Genomic DNA, 21,638 nt, shown 5'->3' with positions numbered 1-21,638 from the left:
AGTGTCCGCTCGTTCCGCTCTGCCGATCCCCAGATGGATCCCGTCGAATGCGAAACACGAAATCTGCGACTGTGGCTCATACCCTGGTTTGCGTCAATTCACTGCTCGTCTACCAGCATGGGAAGAAAGCAGAGGCAGTGCAATGCGGAGAAGCGGGTAATGGGAGGGTCGCTGGTGCAAGTGTTGCCCTTTTCAGAACAGGAGATTCGGATGAGAAAGCCATGACTCTCGCAACCCCCAAATGAATACTTGCTGCGCCATGTCTTGAGCTTGAGCGAGAATGAAGGGCTCACAAGCATCCCAGGCCACGTGCGAAAGAGTCTAACGACAGCAGCAGGGCTGTGCTGGCCACTGCTGCAGACTGAACGAGTAAGCACACTGGTGACGCAAACCGAGAAGACCAAGCTCAGCATCCTCCGTCATTTCTTCCAGCCGAATCCTTCGCTGACACGAATGCCCCAGCCCACAACTCCTTTTCCGAACTGCTCTCCGGACGGGAAAAGAACGCCATTGGCCTCGAAGATCGAACCATCTCTCCGGTTTTCTGCTTATGCTGAACGTTCAACTACGCTCCTTCTATCGTGGGTATCGTGCGCAAATCTAAAAGTTACAAAGTCGTCCCGGAAGAACGCAAGACGTTCGAGCTGAAATGCAAACAAGGTCACTCAGCCAACGTGAGAATCGAAAGAACCCACAATAAAACTCATCCACATCAGCAGTCGCCGCCGGCGCCGGCGCCGGCACCGGCGGCCTTGCTATCTCAAAACAATCCGCTCGCCCTGGATTCTACTCGCAACCTCGTACTTATTCGGCCGCTCCCCAAGCCTTGTCAACGACCTGTGCAAGCCATTGCCATCCCCATCCGACGTCGAGCCCCTGGCGCACACAGCCGCAAAATCCAACGACGGGTACCCGCAGCGTTCGGGCCGGCGCTCGCAGACACGTACCGTCGCGGCGATGCCGCCCGCCGAGATGAGCAGCAACACGCCAGCGCTGACCACGAACAGCCACCGCGACACATGCCCCGCGACGACCTGATGCGAGAGGATGGCGATGCTGAGTTCTGTGTACATATCCGCATCCAGCCCCTCGCGCGGCTCCTCGAGCTCCCAGATGTTGGGCCCGGGCGCGAAGTAGTTGGCCTGGAAGTAGTCGAGCGGGACCGACATGGCCTTGCGGATCGCTTTGAGCGAAATCTTCTTGGCGACTTGGCTGTCGCTGACGGGCAGGGCGGTCACGGCGTAGATGGCGAGCTGCGAGTTGTCGCCCTTGATGTCAACACTGCTGTTGAAGCCCGGGACCACCGACGAGAGGGCGAGCATGTAGTCTTGAAGCGAAACAGGGTAGACCTCGGGTTTCGAAAGGTCGGTGAGGGACACGATGGAGAAGTTGGTTCGCGAATAGTTCACCGTGGCGAAGCGCCGGTATACGAACATGGACGTTGCGAGATCCAGCTCAGAGGTCCAGGATGTGGTGTTCAGGCAACTGCTGTTCATCTGAAGAGCTATGGGGCAGTAAGCCGACCCTGAGCGGCATGTTAGCAATAAAGCATGGCTGGAAGAGGTAGACCATGGCATGTCTTACCGAAAAGGAGTTCTTGATCCGAGCCGATAGCGGAGCACCAGTACGCGGCCGCGGCGGCACTTCCAATTAGATGGCAGCTGCCCTCATCGTGGAGAGTCTGGACGTCGTGCACTGTGCCATACTCGACATGATAGCCCTTCACGTTGGGAACCACATAAGCCTTCGCTTCCGGGTAGCTTGAGAGATCGTCCGCTTGCGGAGATATCGAATTGAAACCACCCGACATGAAGTAAGATTCTTCGCAAGCTACCCATTCCGAAGACGTGTTGGAAACCGTACAGTGTCCCTCTCCTGGACCAAGAGGTTCGACTGAGACGGCATCTCGATCCGACCATAGAGGGTTGCCCATTTGGACCAAGAGTGCCGTGGTTGTTACGGCCGTCAGCTCTGATATGTACGAGGCGTTAAAATCCCCAAGTCCGGCAGCAACGGGATAGGTTTTTTCTGGGAAGAAGACCAGTTCGATGTTGATGTCACCTGTAGTGAGGCGTCAGCATCCATCAGGGCCTACGCGAATCGATAAACCCTTACCCATCAGAATGATACCAGGAAGGGGGATCGAGATAATGACCAGAAGGCTGGGGAACAGAAGCGCTTAGTCAGTGAAGTCGGCGGTCGTTGGTGGCAGTACTTACCGGAAAGCGCTCGAGTATTTTTGCTTCCAATCTGCCGTAGCCAGCAATCGACACAAACCCCACACTCCGGTTCCCGAGTCAAGACCAATAAAATGCAGCAAGCCGACGCCTTCTGGCCTTGACGCCAACGCCCATTGCAGGTCTTCGACGACGACAATGACAAGAGCGCTGAGGATGACGGCACAGAGTTCGGTGAGAATACGGAGGACCAGGATAGCGTTGCTTGACGAGGTGGCGAAGAGTTTCCCTCGCATCAAAGACTTGGCAGAGCCGGTCGAGTAGAGGACGGTAAGGACGACCATGGCGATGGCCAATAACAGGAGAATGAGGGTCCATAGTCCGAATCGGCTGCTTTCTTCAATTTTGCGGCTGTAGCGACGAGCTCGTAACGGATTTTCTTCGTCGACTTCCAGGGGGGCGGCGTTGTCCAGTGGACCAGTCGGGTGAGTGGTGGTCAGTGGAGCAAAGAGGACGCTGCGGTCGCCGTCTGGAGAATCGTCGGCGGGCGTGTGTTTCCAGTCGCTCAGGTCGATTGCCTCGAAGCGCGGGAGCTTCAGGCGATCTTGGCTTCGGCGCGCCTGTCTGTAGGAGCTGCTGAGTCGTTCCATATTGGGAATGCATGGAGAGCTTCTGCGCCCTGCGTACCACCAAAGAAGTGGATGTGCAAGCAGTCACCTGCTGAGGCGGCGTAGATATTCTGCGCCCCAGATGTGCCCCATATTTTGTCATGGTCAAATATAGCTGGGAGCCTGGGGTTTCAAAATACGAGAGATAGCGGCATGCGGAGAGCCTCAACTGTCGCTTGGCGAGTCATACAAAATATAAGGGATCAAAGGAGTGGGAAACGAGTCATGTATTACGGAACACAACGGCGACAGCAATAATAATCATGGAGAGACATATAGCAATAAGGGAGAGTAAATAGGCTAACCGTTTGCCATGTGCATGTCGGAAAGGGCGGCCTAGTCCAGAAAAGAGCTTCTGTACTATAAGGTTACGATGGTGTTGTAGACAATGCGCCCATCAAGCGGGCAGACGCCAAGGCTTGGAAATGCGAGCAGAGATAAGTGGCCGGCCAGGGTGAAGTGGACGACGTGGTATCGACGATCATGTCTCGGCCTGCAATTACCAAGCAGCATCGGATAGCAGACAAAATGGCACTGGATTCGCAAAAGGCGTACGTAGGCAGCCACGCGCCGCTGCCGGGCGGCATGCTCGCCGTCGGCTGCGAGATGAGAGGTGGAGCAATATTTCTCCATATATCAGGCACATTGAAGAAGGTTGAAAATTGCAGGCTAGCGCGAGCAATGCCTGCGGTGCGGGTAAATCCGACTGCGCGGGTGCTCGGGAGGGGCGTCAGGGATGACCGGTTTCAGGCCACAACAGCGAGATAGAGATGCAAGGCAAGAGACGGCATGGCGGAACGCTCGAGAGGTCAATAGAGAGTGAAGAGGAGAGGTGGAGGGATGCGGTCAGCATTGCCTCGCCGCGCTAGGTGGGTAGCGAGGCGGCTGTTGACGTAACCGGCAGCAGCACTCGTCACACTTGGAAGGTGCAGTGCTGCATCGCCTTGCCACGGCTGCCTGGAATGCGAAGCGCAAGACGCTGGCGTGGGAGAAGCGGCCGGTTCACGCAGACGACTCCGCTCCAGAGTCCAACGTCACGTAAGTGAAGTCTATGCCCTGGGCGTGTGCAGTCATGTGCTTCGTTTGTGGTTGGAGTTTTCCCCGAGTAGCCAGAGAGCCCAAAATAGCAGCAAGCTCCCTGCAAGTCGACTGGCAACTTCCGCACGGGGCGATCGCGGGCGCGGAGAAGGATAGGCTCTCGAGTTCTGGTACGCGGCTGGGCCCGTGTGAGACCAGCCCGCCAGCGAACAGCCCTACTCTGCTTGGCGGTTGTCGCAGACCTGCTTCTAGACCCGCCCCCAGGTACAGTTCACTCTGCGTTCGAAGCGGTCAGCTGCTGCAAGCAAAGCTAAACTGCAGTCCATTCGAATTCCGACCCCGACAAAACCATATCCTGACAATCTGCGACGACCGCCTGCATTGGTTTCTGGAAGTGCAAACTGTGGCGTGGTCGCGAGAATCGAATGCCAACTCATGGTTTTTTTTTTTTTTTGGCTTTTTTCCTGCCCGCGTGGCTGGTCCCCGATGGATATTGTCCGTTCCATGCAAAAAGATAAACGGGCTGGGGGCAAAGTGGCACATGATGTATTGCGAAGTGTGGCCTGAACTTTAGCATGGTGCTTGCCATGGTGAATATGTGAACTGTACCGCAGTCAAACCGCCCAGGGGCCCATCCGACCAGACGTGCCTGCATCATTTAGTAACTCCAGTCCTTCGTAATAATCCTCCATTGCGCGGTTCTACGTACGTTTAGTATATCAATCATGCCATGAGACTGGTGTATGAAACGGTCCACGGAACCAAGGACTACCTGGAAAAGAATATCAGCGACAGGTCGGTCCACAAGCATCTTTGTTGCTCTTCCTGCACTGGAGAACGATTACAATCAGCCGAAGTCCCGTCAAATCCAAACCCAAGCGTCCGCACCCGATACACCAAAAGAGATCTGACCAAAGTGCACGGAGACGAACTAAATGCTCTGGCCCCGCCAACGACTTCTCGACATCTCGTTCGGACGGCCGGCGGCCGCGACGGCGGGCTTATGGCAAGGCGTGTACCGGCTCTAATACACAAAGGCGTGCGCATGACACCAGCCCGCAACCACTTTGACTACGCGCCGACCGCCACCGAGCGATAAAGGAGACGGAGAAGGACTGTCCCGTACGTTTCTCGGTCGTGCTCCACTCACGCTACATTGCATACTAGAGAGGAAAGATAGGGAGAGGAAGAAAAAAGGGAAAAAGGAAGGAATACGTACTGCACAATGCGTCGCGGGCGCGGCCCATTCCTCCGACGTTAATCAGTTTTGCACTGCATAGCGTCCACCTCACTAGCTACGCTTTGACCGGGGTCCGAAGATAGGCCATAGCAGAAGAACTGTGGTAGAATTGGGGGAAATCGTGTATAGCCAGGCGTCGTGGCTGTAGTATTAATCGCCACCGCTAGCGATGGCAGGAAGGAATGCGGCGGTGGTGGCGGTGGCGGCGGCGGTAGCAGTACCAGCGTTGTTCCAGAAGGCGTCGAGTCGGTTCTCCACAATGCGTACTGCGCGTGTGTGTAACCTGGGTGGCTTTCTGCCCGTACGAAACTCAGCGGCAGACGGATGTCAAGCAAGTGGTTGAGCGCTTCGCTGACCAATGACTTCCATATGCGGATAAGGCCCTGCACCCAGTAAAAAAAAGTGGAAAATAAAAAAGCCAAGAGCGGCGCAGAGCGGCGCGGCGACTTGGGGTCATGAGGATCCGGACGATGACGAAGTCGTACAAGTGTGGAGCGTGGAGTAGCGGTATGCATTCATATCGTGGTGGCGATCAAGGCGGAGATCTACGTAGTACTCTGATCAAGGGGCGCAGTACTAAGGAGAGTAGATGTAGGTAGCGGCGCCGAAGCCTACATTTGATTGGCCGGGCGCTGGGCTGGTCTTGTCCTCAGCTGCTGCGGCATTGATCGGTGTGACGCCAACCTGGTTTGGTGATGCGATAGGGGAAAGGGGTGGCTCGATGCCTCGGCGCTACTTGTCTATCGTTGCGGATAAGCCTCGATAGACCTCTCGCTGCTAGATGGCTGGGTGCTACCTGCTGAAGACCATTGTTGAAGCATCATGATATGCACGGACAATGAGGTAGTTGTTGACAAAAAGCCCCATGGCCGCACTGGCCTCGCGGCAGAGAAGGTTCCTTGCATCATGCGTATTCTTGATCTACAGACCGGTCAGCGCACACGATAGAACCACGCAATTTCCTTCTCCTTTCGACCGTATGGAATATGCGGCAGATACAGAGGTTGACTAGTTCTAGTTGCCTGCGTCGGCTAATACCCCAATGATCTCACAAGCGTTCTCGACTCGCAGGTTCCTTGCCGCGCGGGAAAACCCTTGTACCACACCGCCAAGTAGAATGACACTTAGACTTTTCGCGGTGGAGTTCTGAGGCGCTCCTCTGAGGCGCTCCTCTGAGGCGGCCGGTGCAGCTGAGTCGGTCCATCTGCTGGGAACAACGTGAATGCGACAGACTGAGACCAAAATCGTTGTTGGTAGGACGTACGAATTCTTCTGTTCTATTCCTGTGTCTACAAACAGGCTTGAGTCGTGATGTTACCAGAGATACGTCGCTATCATCCAAACACTTTTGGTGCAATTATCGAGCATCGTCGTAAAAGAAAACAACCCCAAAGCTTAAGTCGGATACGGCAGATGAGTCCTTCTGGGAAATGTAGAATCTCGCCAGACGCCGCCACCACGTGCTCGTATCCGCGAACTTCCGCCGCAGGGGGTCGAGTAACCCTGAAGCCCACGTGTGTGGGGCCTCGGGTGCATGATTGGCATGGCCGACGGGGATGGAACGGATAACGTGAAGATGCATGCTTGGATTCGAAAGGCCAGCAGTGCCTTATTCTGCATCCCGGACTAGCTCTGCAAAGAGAAATAAGAGAAAAAAAAACATGGCGTGGTATCTGGAAGCCTCCAAAATGCAGAAAAGCGAGACAGCATCGAAAGTTAAAGCAATAATGAATGGGGGTTCAAGCGCCGAACTGAGAAAAGACATCCTTGAGTCCGTGTAGTCTTGACAAGAACAGGGAGGTTGGAGGGCGCGTTCGCCACACGCAGATGTTCTCAGAAAATTACGGCAGTGAGCCCCGGTGCGGCATCATGTATCCTTTCTCCTGGCCACCATGAGCAATTCGATCATGTCGTCCGTCCGTCCGTCCGATGGTCGTGGTATGTCCGTCTCCACAAGCCGTGGCGGCTCGTTGGCTACGGGTGAATTTAGGCGTCCTCCTTCTCACTGCCGCTCTTCTCGTCGACGCTGACACCGCGCGCATGTGGTCTGAAAACGGCGTCCTGTTCGCTCATGCGCCGGGCCAGAGCGCGGTCGAGCTTCGCGCCCAGGGCCAGCTTGCTCATGTTATCGATCTTGTCGGGCGAGGCGACATAGCGCTGCGAGACGAGGCGCTTGTCCTCAAGACGGTCGAGGCCGGCATTCCAGGCCTTGATCTCGGCGTGGCGAGGGTCGATGGAGGAGGTGGTCGAGGGGGCGATGGACGGCGTCAGGGTGGGCGCGTTGGAGTAGGTGGACAGGCGAGCCGAGTTGCGGGCAGTGCTGGACTGCATGGTGCCGGTGTCAGCGAGAGGAGAGGATGGAGAGGGAGGTAGGTGTTGTGGGACGAGCGGAGGATGGAGTAGTGCAGATACGAGGAGGTCGGGACGGCATGGGTGTGGGGGCGTCTTACGTTCAGCATTGGCCGCGAGGACTCGAGCGAGTTAGGCATCGCGAAGGATCGGGCGCGTTGCGACAGGGAGTCGGGCGGGTGGTTCAAGCCGTTGGGCTAGCGGAGGCGGTCGGGGTGGGCTTTGGATGCTGGCGGGCCGGGGGGCGGCGCGGCTGGAGGGCGAGAGCTGGGGGGGGGGGCGTCGCGGAATGCTGCAGACGGAGAGTGGGTGCGGGAGGAAGGCGGCGGGAAGGGTGCTGCTACAGACAAAAGATGGTCGCGAGGCTGGCCAGGATGAAGGCTGGTCGAGGTACCGCAGGATCAGCTGTTTCGGGCTCGTCGTGCGTTTGGCGTTTCACGCGGCCGGGCGACCGCGAGCGGATCGGCAAGGGGGCAGATCTGTACGGGCGCTGGGGCCGGGCAGAGTCGCAGTCTGAGACAAAGCGTTGCGCAGGCGCCGGGCAGGCGGTCGAGCGTGGCAGCACAGGCGGGCGAGCGAGTGCCGGGCGAGGGCTGGCGTGCTCTGGCGGGCTCTGGCGGGCTCTGGCGCTGGAGGGAGCTGCTGCATGCGCTTTGCCGGCGTGCGGCGCGTTGCGGGGGCCTGGAGCTGCGGGCGTCGCGGTGGCAGCATGCAGCCAAGGGCGGCGTCACGGCGTGAAGAGACTCAGGCCGTCAGGGACGCCTCCGCCTGCGATTTGTCGCCGTGCACGTGGCAATGACACGAGCCCCCCCGGCCCGCGCGCTGCCAACCATCCGGATGCAGCTGCGGCCAGCGCCTGCGGCCAGCGCCTGCTGCGAACCGCACGGCGGGCGAAGAGCTGCCGCTGCCGCTGCCGCTGCCGCTGCCAGATGCCAACTGCGAGCCGCCCATTCGCCTCCGCACCACGTCGCGGCACTGCAGCGCCCGGCCCACCAACCTTGCAATCTCCTCGGCCTCACAGCCTCGCCCCAGTCGCGCGCTGCGCCCACCGCGCCCTGCGGATCCGCGCGATAGATCTGCGCCGGCGCACGCTACTTGCCGCTGCGTGCCTCTGTTCTCAGTCAATGCGCCGCAACCGACAGCCGATCGCGTCCACCACGCGACCGCCCAACCAACCCCCACCTGCGAGCCCGGAGCCCGGAGCCCTGAGCCCTGAGCCCTGCGCCCCGAGCGTGTTCACGCCCACGCGGCGCAGGCCCTTTCTGCAAGTCCCAACGACACTGCCGCGCTGACTCTGCCAGCCGAGAAGCGCGCCACCCGCTCGTATCGCCGAGGTAATGTGTGACACGGCCGCTAGATCCATCGCCCATGCTTCGCCTCGGCCGCTAATCTGCCCGCTGCCCTATTGCGTTGCTGCGAAGACTTGTAGCTGCTGCAATGGTCGCGAGCTACTCGCTTCCATTTCTAGACGCGAGATTACCCTGGATGCCTGTTTGGGAGTAGTCGCTTTTCCACGACAACTGCACTTGCGGTGAGCTGCGAATCGCCGCCGAACAAGCGCACCCTGACTTGGAAACGATGGAAGGACCAGGTAGGAGTGGGGTTTTTTTCCGCGCCACCGGACTCCGGGTAAGGCTGTTAGACATGGTCGTAGCTTGTGGGTGCCTCCGGCCATGGACGCTGCACCGGACTACTCATCCATACTATTCCGAACGGAACGCAGATTTAGCTGCTAAACCGAGACAGGCAATTTCGGACGCAGTCGTCAACTACCCATGCAAGCAGCGTGCAGTCCTTGGGGGAATCCGAGGATGCCCATGTCATCTATCATCTACTATGCTACCATGTTTCCGAGGAAGCATTACAGCAAATCGATCGCGAGCCACGTCACAAGAGAATGTAGCTTCCAGGCACAGGTTCATCCATGTATGTGGGAGTGAAGACGCTGAAGTCGTATCCGCGAACGGCTTACCGCAGCAGGTATGTACTTGGCACTGCGATCACGGACTTCTAGCCTGTGAGCGACTGTATTTACTATAGCACTACGACAGCGACATGATCTTCACAGGTTGCGACCGACTCTTTTCGAAGCATTGGCTTGGTCTTGCTGTTCCTGCACCTACCACGACAGTGATACCTGATATCTTCCCTGGGTCGTTCAACCGGCTGTACAGTTCGTAGTGAAGGTGATAAGTGTTAGTGAACCCAACAACCATCCAACGTGAAAATAAAGTGAAGTGATGCACGAGCCGCTTATGTGGAGGAGTGTCTTAAACCCACGTTGCTCCCCAAAGGTCTGCAGGCAACCCGATTCATCGCGAGAGAGATGCTGGCTTCAAATCATCCTTGACCGGCCCGGATTCATCCTCAAGACTGCTGAGAGTACTTCACTTGGGATAGTATTACCCGGTGGATAGACACGGACACGTGACGTCAACGTATCGTCTCTATCACTGTCGTGTCTGCACCTCTTTTAACCTTCGCCATGGCACCCACACACCCTCCTCACCATGGTAGCATCCCGAGCAAACCTAAATCCAACACCATGGATGTGCCGCTTTCGCCCAACCCTGCCCGCAACCCGTGGCTCAAGCCGGGCCAAGGCAAGTACGACAAGGACTTTCTGCTGTCCCTCCAGTGTGTCTTCACGCGGCCGCCGGCGGAGTTGGTCGACAACCTCCGCCATGCCGGCGTTACGCGCCCGCTCGCAACCCCGCCGAGGCGCGTCGTACCTTCCATCGGAGTCACTCCTCCGGCTGAAGACGAGGTGAGTACAAACCGGGGAAGGCGCACTCGCGATAGTCTTAGACTGACATCCACGTCACAGCGTGAGAAGACAACGCCTAGCGAAGCCGCAAAGCAGATCAGAAAGGATAGCATCGCTTTCGTCCGCAAGCGCACCGATGTGAGGCTCAACACGAAGGAAGCTGAGGTGCAGCACCAGCAGCAGGATCTGGACCGCCAGAAGGCGGAGCTCGATCAGCAGAAGCGGGCCTTGGATGAAGAGAGGGTTCAGCTCCACAACCACTGCACCAACCTGCAGAACCGTCTGGAGGAGAGGTTCCAACAGCTCCACGTCGAAGCCGAACAAGTTGAGCGGGCCAGGCTGGAGAACACGGCCCAGACCTTGATGGACAAGGCGCAGCTTGAGAAAGACAGGAAGGTCTGCAATGACCTCCATATTGAAGCCTGGATGTCCAAAGCCAAGTCGGAGCAGACGAAGAAAAACACGCTTGCGACTGCCCGGAGGGTGCTTGCTTTCTTCCAGGTCAGGGACGATCTCTCGGGGGAACTCAGTCAGCGAGCCTTGGCCATGCTCGAAGCCGAGGTCAGGGCGTTGGAGGAGCAAGACCAAGACCACAACTTTTCCTCGGGTGCCCAGCACGGCTGTGGATCTCAGAACGAGCTGCAGTCGCTGCTCACAGGCAACCTCGCAGTCCCCCGCGATGACTTGAACCGTCTGGTCCTTATCACTGGAATTCCTCTCGGCATTGCGAAAGACGAAGTTGCCCGCGCCGTGGGTGCCGTTTCTGGAGGCACTATCCGTGTCTACTCGGTGCTTCCTGGCTCTCCGACTATGATGGCTCTGGCTTACATTGTGGGCTATCCAAACAACTTCTTCGCGGGCAACTTCTACGTCATGAAGGATGGCGAGATTCAACCCGTCGGCAAAGTGCGCCTGCATTTCGTAAGTGGCGGCTAAGAGAGAGTTGCTGGTGACAAGTACTACTAATGTGCACCTCAGAGACTTCTCAACCTTTGAGGGCGATAGTGGTACATGGGGCTATGCTATGTTGATCCAAGTCAGGTGGTTCAGATCAACCGTGGACACTTACTTGCCCAGTCTACGACAGATGTTCCGTCCAATGACTGGGCTCGAAGGGTGTGAGCCGCCCATGCTCCTGCTTTTCTCGTAGCACGACTGTTACAGAAGTCCCCGACAGCTCGGTTTCCCAAGGAGTCATGAGAGACCTTCACTGGGCCTCCATACAGCCAGCTGATTCAGGGCTCCATAGTCTCTTTAGATAAAATCCCCATTAATGGATACCTTAGGTACCGGGCTTAGCGTGCGCGTGGAATGGTAGTTCTCGGTGATACTGTGAGTGACCAAAGGGCGGTAGCCATTAAACGTGAGTGACAGTACTGTGTTCGATCGGGGTTCGAGGAGAGGCCAAGATGCGGTCAGCTGTACTCAGGGCCGAAGAAGCAGAACAGCAAGCAGTTGTCGAGTGCAGCGTGAAGTTGGATGAAGACGTAACGACCCGTGGACGTCACCATGCTGTTTCGGGAATAGCGTACCGGACCTTGCATATACTTTGTCTGCCCCCTCCATTCCAGCCAGCCCCTCTCCTCGACCACGAACCAGCCAAGCGTCTCTACGTACCACTCAGCGACGACGCACCCGCACGGTTCGCGTAACCACAGGCCCTGCCCCGGATCTGAAAACGGTACCGCAGCTGATTCGCAGCACTTACGTCTGGCTCAGGTAGATCCATTATTGTCGTCCTGTCAGGCCCTGTCATGTTTTGGCAGTCTAGCCCTGAGGCTTGGGCCTGATGGCGGTGCACACCACTAATCGTACCAAGGCACCACCTCACCTTGTGCGACTCCGTTGCAAGCGGAGGGAGGACCCGAGAGACGGCAAAGCTTGAGTCGAGGGAAGGCAAGTCCTGGCGGCCACCCCGACGAGGCCCTTTCAATTTCCCACCCCGACATCCCTCTCTTCGTGCCACGCTTGGTGCCTGTCTTGTAATGGCCCCTCTCCACTGCGCTGCCGTTTCACCCGACACTCCTCCAACCCGTCTCTCCCAACCTCATTGTCCTCCATCATGCGCGGCGTCACAGCTCTTGGCGGCCGTGGTCTCAGGGCCGTTATCCTGAGCATGTTCGCCATTTCTCTCATCTACCTTGTTGGGAATTGCTTTGACAGAGCCGCTCCGTATGCACTCGACGCGCCTAAGACAGGGTTCTACCAACCCCACGACGTTGCTGCGCGACCATCTGATGAACTCGTCTCCCCGGCGGTTACCACCTTGAGTGATGAAGAGCATCCTGCGAGCGCAAAATGGCACCACGAAGCCATGTCGAAGATCAAGGACAAGATAGGAGCTTGGATCCCAATGGACAAGGTGCATGGCATGTACGGCGCCATGCGTCCACCGTGGATGGATCACGCCAAGGGCATGGATCCTTCGGGTTACAACCATGCGCCTTCTTCGTCTCCCGCCAAAGAAGAGCGCAGCCCCATTGTGGGGAAAGTGTCAATTCTCGACAATCCCGAGAATGAGTACGTTGACCGAGCGGTCAAGACGCACGCCGTCCACGACAAACGTCACGGCTACCAGCACCACACCATGCGTGAGCAAGCCGCCTCCACCCCAGCCGAGAACTTCGCCACGCAAATGCTCTCAGTCCTCCAAACGGAGCTGAGAAAACCGCCGTCCAAGCGCCTCGAATGGCTCTACTACTTTCCCGCCACATCCATCATCCTCAACCCCAACGTGCCGCTGGAGCTCTTCATCCCGCCGACCAAGAACGCCACTGCCTTCGAAACGACCTACCTCCTCTACTCCGCGCCGCCGCCCGATGCCTCCCCCTCGGCGCCGTCCCCAGACCTCTCCCGCACCGCCTTCGCCGCCAAAGTCAACCAGTGGAGCGTCGACCTATTCACGACGCTCCGCACCAAGTCCGCCGCCGCCGCTTCCGGCAAGAAGCAATCATCGTCCCGCAACAAAAACAACAACAACGACGGCGGCGCCGGCTCACCCATCACCATCTCCTCCCTCCTCAACCTCCCCTCCTCCGCGCTCTCCCCCCACCAACACGCCCTCGCCCTGCCCCCCCGCTGGCTCAACGCCTGGCCAAGCTCCTCCTCCACTCAGCCTCCCTCGTCATCATCATCATCATCATCCTCCTCCTCCTCCTCCGCCGGCAACAACGCCATCCTCGACCCCGACACCTCGTCCACCTCCCTCTCAGGCTCAGGCCCAGACCCAGGCTCGGAGCCGATCCCGCCCGGCACCTTCGCCCTCACCCTCCCCCTCCTCGCCTTCAACTCGTCCACCACCGGCCCCAGCGCCTCGCCGCCGACATCCACCTCCTCGGCGTCGTCCTTCTTCTTCGACGGCGACGACGACGCCAGCGTCGCGCAGCGCCGGCGCTTCGAGCACTGGTTGGCGCAGGCGGAGGCGGCGGGCGACACCGGCGGTGGCAAAGGCAAAGGCAGTAGCGGCGGAAGCAATAATGGCGGCAGGAACAGAAACAAGTGGGAGACGCCGCTGCGGGATACGTGGTACGGGAGCGAGACGAAGGCGTTTTGGGCCGGGGATGTTGGGGTCGCGGGTGGCAGCACTGCTGGGACGGGTGGTTCGGTGTCGTCATCGTCGTCGTCGTCGTCGTCGTCGGCGTCGTTGGCGTCGGCATCGTCGTCGTCATCGGCATCCTCCTCCTCGTCGTCGTCGTCCTCGTCGTTGCCGTTGGCGTCGTCGGTCGCGGCGTTCTCGCATCTGTCGAACTGGCTGAGGCCGCCTTCCAAGGCGGGGGCGGCTTTGAGTGCCGCTTCGGCGGCGGCGTCGTCGTTGTCGTCAGAGCTTCCTTCTGCTTCTTCGTCCCATGCGGCGACGGCGGCGGCGGCAGCGGCTGCGAAGCCGAGCGGCGGAGCGGCATCCGCAGGGAGTGACGGCAGCGGCACCGGCACCGGCGCGGGCAGTCGGAAAACGGTCCCAGAGCTCAAGGAAGAAGTGTTGACGCTGGTGCGCGAGATGGAAGCCAGCGTGCACAACTGGCGGCAAGAGGTCAGCGAGGAGGTGCGGCGCGCGACGGAGAGCCGGTGCGGGCGGGCGCGGGAGGCTTTGGCCGAAGTGGAGCTGGACTACGGCGACGGGGAGAACGAGGCGGGTCAGGACCAGGCGGCGAGGGCGAAGCTGCAGGCTGTGATTGCTGGGTTGAAAAAGGTGGGTTGAGCAACCTTGGTGTTGAGCTTTCCCTCCTGCCGCTTCACCTTTCCTCATTAGGATATGACTTTCTTTTGGGTTCCGGAAAAAAAAAAAGAAATGGTACATTCAACTTGTATTTTCTACCTACTGCTACGCTTGCATTTCGAAAAAGAAAAAGAAAAAATATCGGGAATCTCCGTCATTTATGGACAAGACCGCTGACTCGACCATGGCATGAACAGACATCGAATCGTTTCCAACGCCGTGCAGCAAGCATCGCAGAGCCAGGACGATCGAGGCGATAGTGAATATCAAGCGATCGGTATCATCTAGTCTGTAGGTAAGAGGCACGCCGAAAAGATGTGCTGGGTGCCGTCGAGGACTCTATACAGCGGATGACATGAGCAACTAATATCCTAGTCTCGCCGCTTTGTAGATGAATGATGGGAAGTAGAGAAGTCGATGGACTTGCTAGTGGCATTCTGATGTCACGTCGTGTCCACAGCTTGTATTCTTTTCTCTCTCGCTCATTGAATCAGTTTGACGCGCTTTGTAAAATGCGAACGCGTCTGGCAATAGTCGTATGTTGGGTTTAATTCACGGAGCCATTTTTTGCTTTTTCCTGTACCTTTAGTCAATGATTGCGTGTGCCTGCGTTCTCAGTGGATGAACAGCCGAGAATCAACGTAACCATGAATGATTCGAAGTGCGAGGATTGCTTCCCATCGTCTGACAAAGCGAATATCGAGCCATCTGCATGACCACAGGTTGCAAAACGCGCGGCCTTGAGCCAGCTAACCCGGTCCCCCGCTGGGTCGGCAAGGCAGTCGACGCTTCTAGACTTCCGCCCACCCCGCGATTGCTTCTTGGCGAGACAAAATCGTAGATTGGTAAAGCTGCTCGAGGCACTGGCTTTGAGAAAAGCGCTCATGGATGGTCAAGTACCCTGGAATCCATGCAGGGCCGGTGTTTCAGAACTGCTTATGGTGAGGGTTGCTTAGTCGATGGCAGGGAAGCGATGGGGGAATAAAACTTGTTAAGGGAGCATGTGCTGGCTGCCGGGTTCTTAGAGAGGTTTCCAAGAGGCGGGGGCGACAACGGATCCTACAGCGCCAGGGCTACGTTGGTTGCCCATGTGTCAAAGTGTCTTGGCGAGAGGTTGCTGCGAGAGGATGTCTACTTGGTGATGATGGGTGCTAGTTCGAACGAAAGCTTCGGGTACGGGGATCGTGCCACGAACGATGGATCGGCTAGGAGCAACGGCAACCGACGACTATGAGCATCAACAGAAGGTGAAACCAGGCTTACCGATTTGCTGGCGACGGGTACAGTTCAGATATGTCTCTAAGGGTTTCTGGATAGCAGGAGATGTTCTCCGAAGCCAGTAGGATGATGGGCCACCGGGGTTGGGGAGGCCGACAGACGCGGGACGCGCGAGGATGACGCAGGCTATAAAGTCTCACGACGAGTCGGTGGTGGTAGCGGTTGGGGGGAGTGGCTGAAACACGGCTCGCATGTGAAGTCGGACATTTTGCAGATGAGGGCGGGTCAACGGTTGGGCACGATGGCGGGCGGCGGAGAGGTGGCGGAGAGCTGGTGGGTGGTGGAGCCGGACACGACATGCTGCACGTCAGTCATGAGAACGCGGCGGCCGGCGGCGTGGTTGGGCGTTTGGGATCCGAGGCGCGAATAAGCTGCAGGAGTGGCGGGCGGGCTCGGCGAGCTGAGTGGACAACGGGGTGAGGTGTTGAGCGCGATCGACGACGCGCACCTGGAGGCCCGGATAGCGGGGAGGCCGGCCGAGGAGCCATGGCGGGATGACGCAGCAGCATCGGCCACTCAGGCAGACGGGCTCGTCTGGCAATGAATGACGTCCGGCGACGATCCAAATGCGAATGCAATTGAGGCTTCTTCAGGACGGACGCACGAGCAATATCGGCGGCGGATGGCAAATGTCGCAGCCGGCGGGCGGGACGCTTTCGGCTGGCGTGTGCTTGGCGAGATGAGGATCTGGCGGCGAGCGGGTGACAGGCATGGGGCTGCTGCATGCCGGGAGGGCGGGAGACGTGGGCGAGTGGGCGAGTGGGCGAGTGGGCGAGTGGAGGCGGGCGGCAGCTGTCGTTTGCGCGGCGCCATGGCACAGGTAGGTAGGCAGGCCCGCATCGTGGCATGGGTGTGTCGGCGGGCGGCTCGTACGAAAACTGAGGGCGCGCGCGTGGGCTGGCTGAGGCGTGTTCTGGAGCTTGCAATCTCTGCGCAGGCCTGAGCGCTGCAGGCGATGGTGCTCGGCGTGAGCTGGAGGATGTGCTGAGTTTATCGCGGCGATCTGGCTAGATTTGCAGGGGCCGGCAGATGAGGCTACCGCGCGGCGGGCCCTGAGGCCGGGGCGCTGCCAGAGCGAGGCCCTAGCCGCACTAGCTGGGGCACTGGCCGCGCGCATGGGGCTGGCTTGGGGCTGGCTTGGAGCTGGCCTGTCCAGCACACCTCTCCACCTCAGCCTGCGCGGCGCCCCCGATGGGCCCCGATGGGCCGGCCACGGCGAGCCACGGCTTTCCCCAGGTCCCAGGGCGCCAGAAGCGGTCGGCAGGGCCCACGCCTTGCCCGTCCGGGGCGCGTGCTGCTGGCGCCATGGCCTGAAGCGGGCGCCAGGTCGCCGCTGGTCCCAGCCCGCAGCTGTAAGTACTGCGGCGCTCCCGCTTGTGCTGCGCGACGGGTCACCGCGTCTGCTCCAGCTGGGTCACCAGTCGTGGCATCATCCATCCATTCGGCCTCCTACCTGAGCCCCTCGCATCGCACACGGCTCGCGGCTCGCACGCCCTCCAGGGCCGCCTAACAACCCGCCGCGACCATGTCAGCCCGTCCCGCCTCCATTCATATACCCAGCCGCCGCTCGTCGCTGCGCATCCGCGCTGATCGCAGGACCTCGAGTGTGGCGTACTCTACTCGCTACTCCGACATCGACCCGGCTCCCACAACCCCGAAAACCTGGCTTGTGGACCACCCTGCTGCCCTCCCCATGTCAGCTGCCCGCCGAGCTAGCATACAAAGCAGGCCCTCCAAGGCCCGTGGACGTAAGCAGCCTCAATCCCTAGATTTTACTCCTGCAGCCTCCACTTCTCCCCTCCGTTCCTATGATAGGAACCAGGAGCCAGAGAAGATGAAGCTAAGGCAGTCATCAATCCTCTCTGCCGCCTCCCTGAGCTCCAACCCGCCGCAGATGGTCAAACGCTGGGATGGCAGCGGACGCCGCTCTGTTCAGTGGGATGGCCTGCGAAGAGTAAGTCGTGCACCGCCAGCCCGCCTCCGCGACAAGCACTGACACCATCCAGGACAGTGAGCTCTGGTTCGCAGACGGTGACTGCTTCGTCCATCTGTATGAGCGCGGCTACTCCCGCCGCGGTCCATCATTCTGTGTTCCGATGGAGGCTCTCAAGCACGCTGCCTGCGGCAACCTCTTCACTCTGTGCTTTGCCCACACCGTTTCCCGATCGCAGGTGCCTGCAAGCCAGCTGAGTGCGCTGAGAGATGCTCCGGCCCAGATGTACGAGCTGTACATCCCCGCTCCAGAGGGTTTCATGCGCGAGGAAGCTTTCCAGTGGCACCAAACCACCCGCAACTTCTTTGCCTTTCTCTTCAGGAAGCCCCTGGTTGGAACACATCTTGGCGGCGCCTTCGTTGATCTGCAAGAGCGCCTTCATCTGTTCCGCTCCGCCCAGCCTAAGGAAAACCAAGCTGCTTTCATGGAGTATGCCGAGGAGGTGGGCTATCTCAACTTCACTCACCGGCCCGACAACGCTCTGGCCATGCTCTACTACTCCGAGCACTATGAAACCAAGGATCTCTGGATCGACGCGTACGCACACTGCGTCGGCATGAACGAGACACTGTTCCTCAGCAGCGAGCACGAGGTAAGTTGGCCGGCGTCACCGCTTCAGGAAGCTTGCGGAAAACTGACTCTTTCCAGCCCATTCCCAAAGTCACAAAGGCCCTCATCACTCGAGCATACCTCGAGATGGATCTGCACTTGACTCGCGTATCGAAAGCCGTCAGCACCTTCTTGGAGGCAGAACTGTCTCCGTCCAACCTTGGCCTGCCGCCAGGACCTCGCGCTCATCTGGAGCGATTCCGTTCGTTTTTGAATTCATTCTATGCCGACAAGTTTGGGTATTGGCCTCCGCCCAAGGGCGCCGGTTTCTCCCGCGATCTTTGCCGTTCGATGTACTATGACTTCAAGGCGCTCTACGACTACCTGGTGGATATAGACTCATCCGAGTCAATCCAGGCGCAGAAGCCTGCCGATGGAGGCATCTGCGTGCTGCAGAACGTGCAGGCTTTCGACAAGAGGCACAAGTACACTCCTTTGCCGCATCCACTACCACTTCTTCCTACCACTCCTAAGCCGCATGGCCGTGTCCTGTCGCAGCGGAGCCTGGTGTCTTTGACTTTGGGCAACAAGCAGAGCAAGACCGACAAGCAGCTCATGCAGCTTGCTGCCCTGAGCAACGCCACGAACTCCAGGAAAACTACCATTGCAAACGCCCCGCTGGTTAGAGTCTACAAGATCTTCGAGCGGGATTCGCTCGATAAGCAGAAAGAGAAGGTCTCGATCTCTGACGCACGCAAGGTGCGCTGGATCCTGATCTACGCAACCCTACAGATGCTGGTGTCTGTCACGCGCGCACCACGCGAAGTTCGTGACACCGAGGGAGCACATTATCCACTATGCTGTCTGACAGCGGGCACACCACCGTGGAAGAATAAGCGACCCGAGGAGTCCGTGTCTGCATCCGACTCGGGTTACGCATCGGCCGAGACAGATGCCGGTACACAAGGTGCCGCAACATCGCTGCCGGCTACATCCGCCAACGACCTGTCGTACTCTATCCGTCCCGATTGCGAGGGATCCGACTACATTACGCATACCAACTTCCAGGAGTCCCCGAAGTTGTGTCGGCGATCGTCCGTGTCACAGGGTGGTGATATGCCAGCACCGCTTCGCATCTCTAGCATCTCGTCACCTGTCCGATCGTGCTCAAGACGTCACAGTGTAAGCGTTCCGCCGCTTAGCAGAACAACCTCATGGAGGAGCTCGATCGGCCGGTCTCTGTCGCCTTTTGCTTCTCGGAGGAACAGCATCCGTATCCAACCCCAGCCCTGGTGTGAAATCCAGGTGCCTGGGTACGGCAACGGACTCAATGAGACGATCCTCGACGAACCCAGCCACACGGACGCCACGGCTTCTCCGACAAACACGGTGCCGTCCAAGTCTAACTCCTTGCGTCGCACGTCTCTTCCCACCAAGCTGACTGTCAAGACGTCCTTTGCTTCTCCTTTGGGCGCCTTCTCTCCTGTCACTGAGCCGATAGTCGAGGACGACGAGAGACGAACCCCTATCGAGTCTGCCGATAACTCGTTTGACTTCAGCGATGGTGGCGCTCCCTTGCCTGCCGCTTCACCGAAAGGTCCCTCTTCCGTTTCCGCCTTCTCAGAAACGCACGATGGCGTCTCTTCCAAACGTAACAGCTACTTTCATGCACGCCATAGCAGCGCCGCGTCGGCATCAACCGCAGGGAGCTCTCAGCTTATGCGCCGAAGTGCCAGCAGTGGGTCCGCGCAATCCAGTGGACCCAACAGCGTCGCGTGGTCACCCGCGGAATCTAGCTCAACCGCTACATCGGTGACGTCCAGGCCTTCTTCGCCTTCACCCTGCAACGAAGACATCGCCACCGACGATGCGCTTTCTCGCACCGAGCAGCTGATGGCTGAGCTGGATATCGAAGCTACTCGGGAACATATCCTTCGCCGCCAAGAGAGCATCATCCGCCGCAGCTCAACCAGTCGCTATACCGAGATGCCACCCGTGCGTCGCAGCTCCAGCGTCTATTCCTCCAGCATCTACTCCTCCTATGCAGCGGACATTGTCAACAGCAGTCGCCCCGGCACTGCCAGCAGCGACTACTCGAAGGCACGACGTGTGATGGGTCTGCCCGAAAGCGTCAACCTCGGCGACGGTGGAAGAATGTCCGAGCAAGATGTCGCCAATATGTATCAACAGTTGGCTGGCGACTTGTGGGCGGCTTGAATGGCGCAACAAATATGCGAAAGCATGCACAAAAGCCACGTCGGCGTATTTCCTTGTTTAATGCACATTGCGATGCTTATACCCCACCTTTTTGACTGATTTTGAGCGCTATATACCCTAGTACCAAACTCCATCTTTTTGTTTTTCTTTATTACAGTTCGTCAATCTCTTCTCGAAGTGCTTGTTATTTCCTTGCTTACTTCTATAAGAAAGATTGCGGAACTGTGGTGGGCTATCTGTAATGTTACCGTCGCAGTGGTAGATGACGCTCTTCCCGCCGGACCCAAAACGTCGGAACAGGAAGTGTTGAACTACCAATCGGAGAAAAGGCGACCATGCTCTATCGAGTACCGGTAGAGCAATTGTTGATGTTTACGTCGTGATTACATATTCTCCTGGAACAATTATAATTAATAAAAAAAAAAAGCCCGAGGACTTTCCCTTGACTACTATCACATCTCACATCTGAAGTGAAGTAATACAACTGCAGTCGTCGTTACTTGCTCGCCCAAAGTCTCACCACCAACAACAGGAGCCAAGACAAAAGACAAGCCACACTACTCCCTCCCATAACTCCACCGTCAATCATTCAAACACACCACATCAGGCTTCAACAGTATCAACATCAATAAAGTCATCCACCCCCAAAGATTGGTGCTACCCACCCACCCACCTCCACAAAATTTGTCTTGCGGGAATTTGAGAAGAAAAAAAAGTCCCCCAAGAAAACACGCGAAATGGTCATCGACAGAGCAGACAAACGGAAGGAACGGGAGATAAATTAGGGTGTGGACGTGCGTTGCCCACCACCACCGCCGCCGGCGCCGAACTGCCGCCACACGCTATTTGTATTGCTTATTTCACTTGCTGATTTCATGGCCCCCCGCCCAGCTGCCCAGCATCCCATGATGCCAACGGTCGATAGCGCGGGCAAAGTGGCGCCACACCGTGTCTGATCCGTACTAAGCCGCCAAGAAAAAAAGGGATTGCCGCGTGGCTTGCACAAGCTTAGGAGAGAGAGAAAATAATAATGAGGGAAAGGGAGGTAACAATTGACAATGAAAAAATAGAAACTAAACTTTCCGTGTGGTCTGTCCACCATCGTCCCACAAATAGAGAGGAAAGGGGGAAGGGGAGGAGGAAAGAAGG

General features: G+C 58.1%; 5 protein-coding genes across 5 annotated transcripts; 3 read left to right on the top strand and 2 right to left on the bottom strand.

The window, feature by feature from the left end:
* Positions 1 to 804: 804 nt before the first annotated feature.
* Positions 805 to 2,827, bottom strand: BKCO1_170005 (major facilitator superfamily transporter; the record flags this gene model as incomplete). The annotated part of the gene is made up of 5 exons (XM_020271663.1): positions 805 to 876; positions 948 to 1,525; positions 1,585 to 2,061; positions 2,116 to 2,162; positions 2,220 to 2,827. 5 exons carry the CDS (start codon positions 2,825 to 2,827, stop codon positions 805 to 807), a joined length of 1,782 nt encoding a protein of 593 aa, XP_020131677.1.
* Positions 2,828 to 7,109: 4,282 nt separating this feature from the next.
* Positions 7,110 to 7,454, bottom strand: BKCO1_170004 (uncharacterized protein; the record flags this gene model as incomplete). The annotated part of the gene is made up of 1 exon (XM_020271652.1): positions 7,110 to 7,454. One exon carries the CDS (start codon positions 7,452 to 7,454, stop codon positions 7,110 to 7,112), a length of 345 nt encoding a protein of 114 aa, XP_020131676.1.
* Positions 7,455 to 9,957: 2,503 nt separating this feature from the next.
* Positions 9,958 to 11,235, top strand: BKCO1_170003 (chromosome segregation protein smc; the record flags this gene model as incomplete). The annotated part of the gene is made up of 3 exons (XM_020271641.1): positions 9,958 to 10,239; positions 10,300 to 11,160; positions 11,218 to 11,235. 3 exons carry the CDS (start codon positions 9,958 to 9,960, stop codon positions 11,233 to 11,235), a joined length of 1,161 nt encoding a protein of 386 aa, XP_020131672.1.
* Positions 11,236 to 12,301: 1,066 nt separating this feature from the next.
* Positions 12,302 to 14,434, top strand: BKCO1_170002 (glycosyltransferase family 34 protein; the record flags this gene model as incomplete). The annotated part of the gene is made up of 1 exon (XM_020271630.1): positions 12,302 to 14,434. The coding sequence occupies one exon, from the start codon at positions 12,302 to 12,304 to the stop codon at positions 14,432 to 14,434; it is 2,133 nt and encodes a 710-aa protein (XP_020131671.1).
* A 2,821-nt stretch (positions 14,435 to 17,255) lies between these two features.
* On the top strand, positions 17,256 to 20,489 carry BKCO1_170001 (uncharacterized protein; the record flags this gene model as incomplete). The annotated part of the gene is made up of 3 exons (XM_020271559.1): positions 17,256 to 17,684; positions 17,737 to 18,315; positions 18,372 to 20,489. 3 exons carry the CDS (start codon positions 17,256 to 17,258, stop codon positions 20,487 to 20,489), a joined length of 3,126 nt encoding a protein of 1,041 aa, XP_020131673.1.
* Positions 20,490 to 21,638: the final 1,149 nt, after the last annotated feature.

The sequence above is a fragment of the Diplodia corticola genome (genome assembly GCF_001883845.1).
Source record: "Diplodia corticola strain CBS 112549 chromosome Unknown scaffold17, whole genome shotgun sequence".
NCBI lineage: Eukaryota > Fungi > Ascomycota > Dothideomycetes > Botryosphaeriales > Botryosphaeriaceae > Diplodia > Diplodia corticola.
This window is presented reverse-complemented; position numbering and strand designations above follow the sequence as displayed.